At 38.5% G+C, this 8885-nt stretch overlaps 2 protein-coding genes across 2 annotated transcripts; one reads left to right on the top strand and one right to left on the bottom strand.

The window, feature by feature from the left end:
- The first annotated feature begins 2983 nt into the window (after positions 1 to 2983).
- On the top strand, positions 2984 to 4006 carry LOC148881122 (uncharacterized). Its single transcript, XM_088963393.1, has one exon. It carries the CDS (start codon positions 3213 to 3215, stop codon positions 3795 to 3797), a length of 585 nt encoding a protein of 194 aa, XP_088819519.1. The 5' UTR covers positions 2984 to 3212; the 3' UTR covers positions 3798 to 4006.
- A 1562-nt stretch (positions 4007 to 5568) lies between these two features.
- On the bottom strand, positions 5569 to 7680 carry HSP21 (heat shock protein 21). Its single transcript, XM_088963391.1, has 2 exons — positions 7246 to 7680; positions 5569 to 6275 (listed from the first exon to the last, which is right to left on the bottom strand). Exons 1-2 carry the CDS (start codon positions 7535 to 7537, stop codon positions 5842 to 5844), a joined length of 726 nt encoding a protein of 241 aa, XP_088819517.1. The 5' UTR covers positions 7538 to 7680; the 3' UTR covers positions 5569 to 5841.
- Between the last annotated feature and the right edge of the window lie 1205 nt (positions 7681 to 8885).

Here is an 8885-nt window from a genome sequence, read left to right as displayed (position 1 = left end):
CGGATTGAATTGGGAACCGTTCTGGGTCAGGTTCTCGGGTTGAATGGTCTGACCATCTGATCCAAATGGGTGCCCCGTTCTGACAAAAAATTAAAAAAAATTAATAATTTTAATAAAACCAAAGAACAACCAAAAACCCTTCCTGACTAAATCAACAATTTTTGGCCAAATAGCGGTTTTGGGGTAAAACGAACCAGTCAGGTGACTAGTCCAACCGCCCGATCTAGTCCAGTTTTGAAAACATTGGTTTCTTCTTATTGTTTCCTAATGACTAAATCACAGAATAGGAATGAACATGGGCCAAACTATGCTATGTTAAGGTAGGCGAAAGGGTGCAACTTGGATGGGTTGGATTGGATTGAGGGCAAATTCAACCAATCTCTTGAGTCAAACCTTGGGCTTGGGCCTGGTCCAACTAGGGGTATTAAGGCTAAATTTACCAACCCATCCCCAACCCAAATTCAACCCAACATAGTATAATACATAGGGGTGCAATTTGGGTGGGTTTTGTTGTGGTTTTTATCCAAATGTAATGGTGCAAGCCTAAAGCAGTGTAAAATGTTAAATGCTAATTTGAGCCAACCTGACCAATACTATATATATATATATATATATATATATATGCAACATAAAATGTTGCATGCTCAAGTTGGTTGGGCTGGGTTTGGGCTATTCTTAGCCTCAAGCCTAGCCCAACCCAAATGTAATGGGTGAAAAAGGCAAAGTATCATGTCAACCCCATGCCTAATTAAAACACTGGCATGTTCAAAATTCACTGGAGGGTTGAGTTATTCTACAACCCTCATTGTAGGTAATGTTTTCTTGTCTCTCATAACATTCATATTTACTTTCTAATAAGAATATTTTTTGGCTTTATAGGGCTATACAATGGGAGATATATAGCCCATTACCCCAACTCAAGTCTATTTGTACAATTAGCTAGATAAGGTATAAATTGAGCCAAACATTAGTTGATTTATGTTAAAAACATAAATCATTTGAAGTTCGACAACAAAAAAAAATAAAAAAGAATTATCTTTTATATTATTCTACATATAAAAAAGTAGAAATATATAAAACTTTGATCAATTACTATTAGTTAATTTTTGGATAAACTTCTTAAACTATCCTTATGGTTTAGCTAATTGACTAAGTGTACCCTTACTGTTTGAAAATTGACTAACACTTCTTTTAATGTTTCTAACAATTGACTAATACTTTCTGATCTGCATATATTATATATAGTGCACAAACTGGAGTTGTTTCCAATCAAAATGTAAAGGATTCCAAGTTTGTCAATATATAATCTGTATATATTATAGCCAGAAGGTGTATGAAAATTGAAAAAGTAGCACAAATATGAAAAAAAAAGGGAGACAATACTAATATGTGCAGGGACCGAATGCTCATTAAAACATTTGATCTGACCCACTGTATTGCTCATTGAAATGATTTTGTAAGGCAGTTGGGCCCTCTGCTCTAAAGTGTGATCTTGCCAGTTGGCAAGTTAGAGCCCGCCCTCATCTAAAATTCTAAATAAAGCTTTAATTTGAAGAAACTCAAAAGAAAAAAAAAAGGAAAATGGCAGTTAATTACTGCTACATATAATTATGAATGATTTCTATGAACAATAATACCATCATAACCCGCAAAAGAAAATTCGAGTTGCTGACTGCCTGAGTGCCGCCGAAAGTGGTAAAGCAATGCAATGCAATGGTGGAGACGTGCAGTGCAGTGAAGGGGATTTTTCCACTTCCCCTCCGCCCTCAGTCCCTCACTCTAATTCTAGTTTCAGCGTTTCGCGGGGTTGGTGGTAAATTTTAGCTGTCTTTTTTATTTTTTCACCACAACGAGCTCAGAGAGTCTCAGTAATGCATGCCAGCAGCTGTTTAATAACAGTGTTTGTTTGTATCAGATCCAAAACGCTCGTTGAAACTTGAAAGGGGGCAGAGGGGACACTAATGGGCGCCTCACATGCACATCTACCGTGCATTGAGAACATTTATCATAAATAATAATTAATAAATACCGAAAATATTTCAATGCCTAGGATGTGCATGTAAAGCGCTAGGTGTGAGGAGTAGATCCCGTTTCGATGGAGAGGAATCCCATGGACTAAAATAAATATTTAATTGGGTCCTACCACCCTTTAATATTTTAATCTTTCTCACTACACTAGTCACTCCATGCACCGTTTTCTTTGTAGTGTTGCGATCTTACCGGGATTTTGAATATTTGATGATATATATGTATATAGATTATAGAGCAACATAGAAAGTTTCCTATGGTGAGGTGGGGCTATCAAAACTATCAAAGTCCTGTTTGTCCATCTTCACTTCTTTTGAGACATGTGTTACCGCAGATGTGAGCCCAGAGAAAGACCAACAAAACAGAAAGTAAGAGTAAAAATAATCATCACCCCATATGATCAGACCAACAAAATGCGCACTGGTGCCCCAAATCTCTCGAGTAATCAGATTGTTAGTATCCTCCCGTTACGATTATGATTCTTGATTCATCAATCACCCTGGTTTAAAAACTGATCAATTGTATTTGTGGGTCACCGGTTCAATCATTTGAGTTAAATGGGTTAAATCATATTATGTATACAGTAGAATAGATCAACGGTCCAACTGATCGAGTCGAATCAATCATTTTGACCAATTTCGGAATTGTAGTTATCAAAACCGAAACAAAGGAAATGTAGGGTGCACTAATGCGTTTCCCATTTCCTCAATACCTTTTGTTTTCGCTTCAGCACAACTTATATTTTTTTTTATAAAGTTCACAAAGAAAAAATCTTATTTTTAATAAAGGTATAGACTGTAAATTAAAAAATAAAAAGAATATAAAGTAAAAGACAAAAATACCCCTGCTTTTAGACCACTAACACAGGTTTCTTTGTCCTTTTACTCAGGACGCTCTCATTTATGAAAAATGAGGTGTACCCAAAAAACACTCCCCTTTCTTTTTCTTTTATGATGCAAAAGCAGTTAATCAAAGTGATGCCTCTCGTACTCTGACCTGATGTGTCCGGTGGAGAAGCGAAGCAACTCGCCGACGCAAATTGTTTCTCTGATCATTTTTCTCAGGTGAAGAAATTAATAAGAAATTTTGGAAAAGAAGAAGAAGAAGAAGACAGAGCGTACGCACAAGGCACAATTGCACAATTGCACAACGCACACATTAAAATAGTATTTCAGTATTTTTACATGGGAAACTGCGTGTTTCGTGGCATCGGAGGCGTTCATGAGGTGATCAAAGTGGTAACATCTAACGGCGGCATCATGGAGCTATGCGCACCCATCACCGCGGAGTGCATCACCAACGAATTTCCAGGCTACGGCATATTCCGGAGCCGCGATCTCTTCTCTCAACCACTCATCCACAATGAAGAGCTCCTCTCCGGAGAATTATACTATCTACTACCTCTGCATGCCGGGAGAGGAGCCCGAATCACCGGAGATGGTGACCTCAGACCAAACGGTATGTTATCGTCGTCGTTTGTGACACCTTACAGGATGTCTTTCGACAATCAAGGAATACTAAAGAGATCGGAAAGCGAGGTGTTCCCTAGATGTAATAGCACGGGAGTCTGGAAAGTAAAGCTGGTGATAAACCCGGAACAGTTGACGGAAATATTGTCACAGGAGGCTCGCACCGAGGCGTTGATCGAGAGTGTGAGAACAGTGGCCAAATGCGGAAATGGGGTCTCTTCTGTGGCTAATTCTGATCAATGGAGCCTCTCCAGTAGTTGGAAAGCTTACTCGGAGAAACAACGGGGACTGGAGCTTTGATTGATTTGAGAAGTGAGAGGGCATCTCCCATTGCTTTTTACCTGTTTTTTCTTTTTTTTTCCTTCATTTTAATTTCCTATTGTGTAATTTGAAGGAGCGAGAGAGCAATGTATGGCACTCATGTCGTGTAATATAATTTGCATCTGTTTCTTCCATGATCTGCTTCAAATATATTTAATTATAATTAATTGTTATCATGGTTAACGTAATGTATGCATGTGAGGTAGCAGTGGCTATTTTTTTATACTTGGATTTTTATTTGATTTGTTTTTTTCCTCCTCATTCACACTCTCATGTTCAGGGAGAGAGAGAGATCAGGGAGGTGTCAGGGACTCGGGGTGGGTGGTAAACGAACCAACGTATTGACACGTCCACCACTTAATCGGTGTTTGGTTTGATAGAAAATAAGAGACAAACATAGCTTTATTAAGATGGACGATTTTTATGTATGTAGTAGTGTTAAAAAGCAATTAAATTAATACATGCACTAACTCACAATGCAACATGAATGCAAGTTGATGCTGTTAGGATTCGACTGTTTTTGCAAATGGCAGCGCACCATGCTTTTTCCCCCTGCAACATGCATGGTCATGGATACCACTAATTCCACAATTCTCGCTCGTATATGATTTTATTGAATTATCAAATGATCGGACACCCACTCTGGATATGCGGCTTAATTACCGATATATAAATGGTTGCTGGTTGCTGGATTCAAATAAGAATTAATGCACCATCTACTTATTGAATTAATGGATGGTGATTGGTGGAGCATGCATGCATGCTTATTCATATTGGAGGAATCTCTCTCTCTCTCTCCATATATATATATATTCGGCGCCTTATTCTCAGTTTGAATGCTCTAACTCTAATCATCCGGTTTTTAACCACATTTGACAGCACTGCCCTGATTCGACGTAAAAGGTTTTGGCGAGTGGTGAGGTCTAATTAAATCTAAGGTTTCAGTTTCACCGGAAGAAACCCGCTGGCAAGGCGAGGGAATAGTGGAATACGATTGTGTTCCTTAATTTATTTCTTTTATACTATAATCAAACAAAATTAGTTAAAATTTGAAATAAGAAATAGGTCAGAATTTACACTGAAATCATTTGCACTGTCAGTGTAAATTTATTTGTATTGCAATCAAATACAGTCAAACCTGGCACCTCAATTAATACCTATTATTGCCCTGGAGTACACGATGCATCTTAATTGTGCCGGAGTCCATAATTAGGATTTGTCTTTGTCCCAATTACACACATCCAATCCAATTAAAAAAACAAATTAAGAAGAAAATGAGACTGTCGTAGTCCAAAATCTTGAAAGTTATGCACACCTCCCCTGTAGGCTGCTTACTCAGACTCAGCCGGTCGGTCGAGCAGAGCACCGCTCCTCCAATAAACATGTTCCATGCACCAAGCAAACAGCTAGCGACCAATTACTCAATGTTGGAACCTTTTCTGTTCTGTTGCTGGAGCCTATTAAGGACTAGTGTGTCTTTTCCCTCCTTTTTAATCTTCATTAAGCGACTCACAGAGTCAATTCTCGTTATGCCTGCCAGGATTTGTTATCACATGGGTGAGTTATGCTTAAGAGATATGGATATATACAATCATACAAACCAACCTAATCCTAATACCCAGATCATTCAGAAAGAGCTATATAGCCAAGACCATCAAAATTTTTATCAAGTTCTCGCACAAACCAATCGAAATGCGTGATATGAAATTCTTTGGCCTATCGCTATTTTGCAAAGGACGCAGTGGCCAGCTGTGGGGGAAATATCACAAACTCAGTGACTCACCATAATTTTATTATAAATCTGAGGAAAAATATATAAAAAACACACACACACATTATGGAAGAACGCAGCTGTAGGGGCCATCAAGGACGAGGGCCTCCCAACTCCCATCCTTGAAAATCTAAAATATTAATAAAACTTTTCTTACACTGATTTTTCTTTTATATGGTAGAACGTAGAAATAGGATGAGCTACACAAAGACGGGGTAGCTCGACCTCACACACAGACACACTAATAAGACCTCATTGAATATCAACGTCAATGACTTTGCGGTGGACTTTGGTCTTGGGGATAGAGATGAGGAGGACACCGTTCTTCAGCTCCGCCTTGATCTTATCCTTGTGGCAGTTGTCGGGAAGAAGGAAACGAGTATCATAAGAGCTGAAGCTCCTACTGGACCAACTATCGTCCTCCGTCGTCGTCTTCTTCTTCTCGCCTTTGATCACCAGCATGTCATCCTCCACCGATACCTTAACGTCTTCCTTGGAGAGGCCAGGCATGTCAAACCTCATCTTCACCTCCGTCTCCTCTTCTCTAACTTCCCAAGGGGTTCGCATCTCCCCTGCCCCTGCCCATCGCTCCGTTCCTGGGAATGTCCATGATTCCTCCAACAGACGGTCCATCGTTTCCAACATCTGCTTCATTGTCCTCATCGGTGATACTGGGTCCACCAGTCCTGTCATCACCACACCACAAGTCCACAACCACATCATTCTTTCTTTACCTTACCCAACCCAAGTAATAAAACTGATAAGATACACACTTCTTTTCGATTTAGGGGACACGAGATCGACCAGAACTAGACCAATTAGAGTTGGACTTACCCGGCCCCGTTGTGTAGCCCATGAACCAAGATGTTTATGAGTTGGGTTGGGTCGGTTTATTGGATTTTCCGAATAGGTCGGGTTATTTGAGATGGAAATCAAAACCGACCAGTGTAAAGCAAAATCGACCTGATTGATTTGAATCGGATTGGGTCGGTTTTGGTTTTGCTCCTGTACAGAAAGGATAACTGAAAACTGAAGTTTCTAAGATATTCCCTGAAAACTTATTTAAAAAATTAAAATTAAAATAAAAAATTATCAAAAAATACCTAATTCTAATTGTAATTGTCAATTAGGATAGGATAGAAACAACTTACTTGAATAAGAACTAAAAGAAAGATTGTAATTTGGAATTATGATAAGGCAACTTAGGTAAATAAAAACTAAGTCAGTTCGATTCGATCGTAATTAGGAATTATGATAGAGGCAACTTACATAAATAAGAACTAATCAGTTTCGATTTTTACACCCAAACCATCTATTTATGAATTTGTACAACCCAAAACCGATCAATTTAGACAGACTCAACCCGGCCTAACTCGGGTTGAGTGGTCTAAATTGATCGGTTTGATCGGGTTGGGCTTCTTATGAACAGCCCTACTAGGAGGGTTGTAGTTGTAGCCCTTTGGGCCCGGTTCAGTTAGAAAATAAAAAATTTTAATATTATCATGAAAATTTTAATATTCTAAAACATTGTTGACGACTTAGAAAATAAAAAATTTATGACGTGGATTTATCATCTACCGTCGGATTGTCAGAAGAAACAATCTCTCTCCATACGCCGTGAAAAGAATATGATGGGAAAGTTGATCGATACATTACCAAATGGAAAGATGTCAAAGGCAGAGCGTCGAGGTGCCCTCTCAACGGCCGTTCCCTTAGTTTGGTCGACGTTTTGTACATCAATGGAAGTGGAACTGTCATTGTTGTGATCACCGGACTCTTGAGCTTTCACAATCGACAGTAGTCGAGAAAATTTACGGGAGCTTGAGGGAAAGGAAATAGAAATGGGGACAACGGAGCTACCGGTCCGTTTCGACGGGGAAGAATAATGAGGAGAAGAGGCTAATGAAGAGCAGATAGTGCTGAAGACGCCGCATGCAGATGCAGCCATGATTAATCACCAAAGCTAATTAAGCTGAACAAGTTGTTGTCACTGCACAAATTTGAGAGGGTGCAAGTCCAACTGATTTTATAACGAGCAGGATAAAAAAGGAAAAGACGAAGGGCGTCGAGAAGTCGGGAACACGCTTCTTCACCTGAACGTTCTCGATACATGACACTTGTAGTGTCTCCACATTCCAACTTTTGTCTTCAGTGAGGTCTACAGTAATCCACTTCATCCAAGAAACTTCGGGATCATGGTTTACCCCTTTTCCGTTTCGTTTCTAGAATATTATTCCCATGTCAAATATATCTCTCTTATTTGTAGAAAAAAAAAAGGGTCAGGCCCATGCTTCCAAGGCCCAACTACGGATTATTAACGGAGAGTTAACATCTGCGCCCCATAATGTCCTACATCACATCACACTTGTAGTGTCTCCACATTCCAATTTTTATCTTCAGTACATTTCATCCAAGAAACTTCCGGATCATGGTTTACCCCTTCTCCGTTTCTCTGAGTTTCTAGAATATTATTCTCATGTCAAATATATCTCCTGTCTGGGTCAGGCCCATGCCTCCAAGGCCCAACTACGGACTATTAACCGGGAGTTCACATCTGTGCCCCACAATATCCCACATCACATGACACTTGTGGTGTCTCCACATTCTAATTTTTGTCTTCAGTGAGGTCTACAGTAATCAACTTCATCCAAGAAACTTCCGGATCATGGTTTACCCCTTTTCCGTTTTTATGAGTTTTTAGAATATTATTCTCATATCAAATATATGTCCTGCGTGTTTTTCCTTTGTAAAAAAAAAAAAAGAAAAGGGTCAATTCTATGCCTCCAAGGCCCAACTATGGACTGTTAACGAAGATTTCACATCTGTGCCCTACAATATATCAGAATCGATGATGTCATCTTTGGGAGATGTTCCTAATACATGGCAGAGATGTGTTGTGGTATGGGGCACAAATTTGAATTCATTAATAGACTGGACCCGATTCAATCCATAAAATGTAAATAGACTAGATTGGAACCAATCCAAACCGAATGAAATATAAAAAATTATAAAAATATATTAAAATGAAGAAATCTGAAATTATAAAAGTATAGTAAAATGAAGAAATCTGAAATTATAAAAATATTCCCTTTTGGCATTGAAAAAGCACTTTTATAAAAGTGCTTTCATAAAAGTACTTTCATAAAAATGCTTTTGTAAAACTATTTTAATGAAAGTACTTTCATAAAATGCTTTCATAAAAGTACTTCTATATAAGTGCTTTTATGAAAGAACTTAGGTATTTTCATAGTACTTTTGTAAAAATGCTTTAGTAAAAGTACTTTTATAAAAGCACT

The sequence above is a fragment of the Nelumbo lutea genome, chromosome 1 (assembly GCF_056320005.1).
Source record: "Nelumbo lutea isolate HS-2025 chromosome 1, American lotus-T2T, whole genome shotgun sequence".
NCBI classification, from domain to species: Eukaryota; Viridiplantae; Streptophyta; class Magnoliopsida; order Proteales; family Nelumbonaceae; genus Nelumbo; species Nelumbo lutea.
The sequence above is the reverse complement of the archived record's forward strand: the minus strand, read 5'-3'. Positions and strand labels throughout refer to the sequence as shown.

Coding starts and splice junctions, on each gene's coding strand:
- HSP21 (XM_088963391.1), bottom strand. CDS start 7,537: ATGGCTGCATCTGCATGCGGCGTCTTCAGCACTATCTGCTCTTCATTA. Junction 6,276..7,245: donor CTTTGACATCTTTCCATTTG/GTAATGTATCGA, acceptor TGGTGATGACAG/GACTGGTGGACCCAGTATCA.
- LOC148881122 (XM_088963393.1), top strand. CDS start 3,213: ATGGGAAACTGCGTGTTTCGTGGCATCGGAGGCGTTCATGAGGTGATC.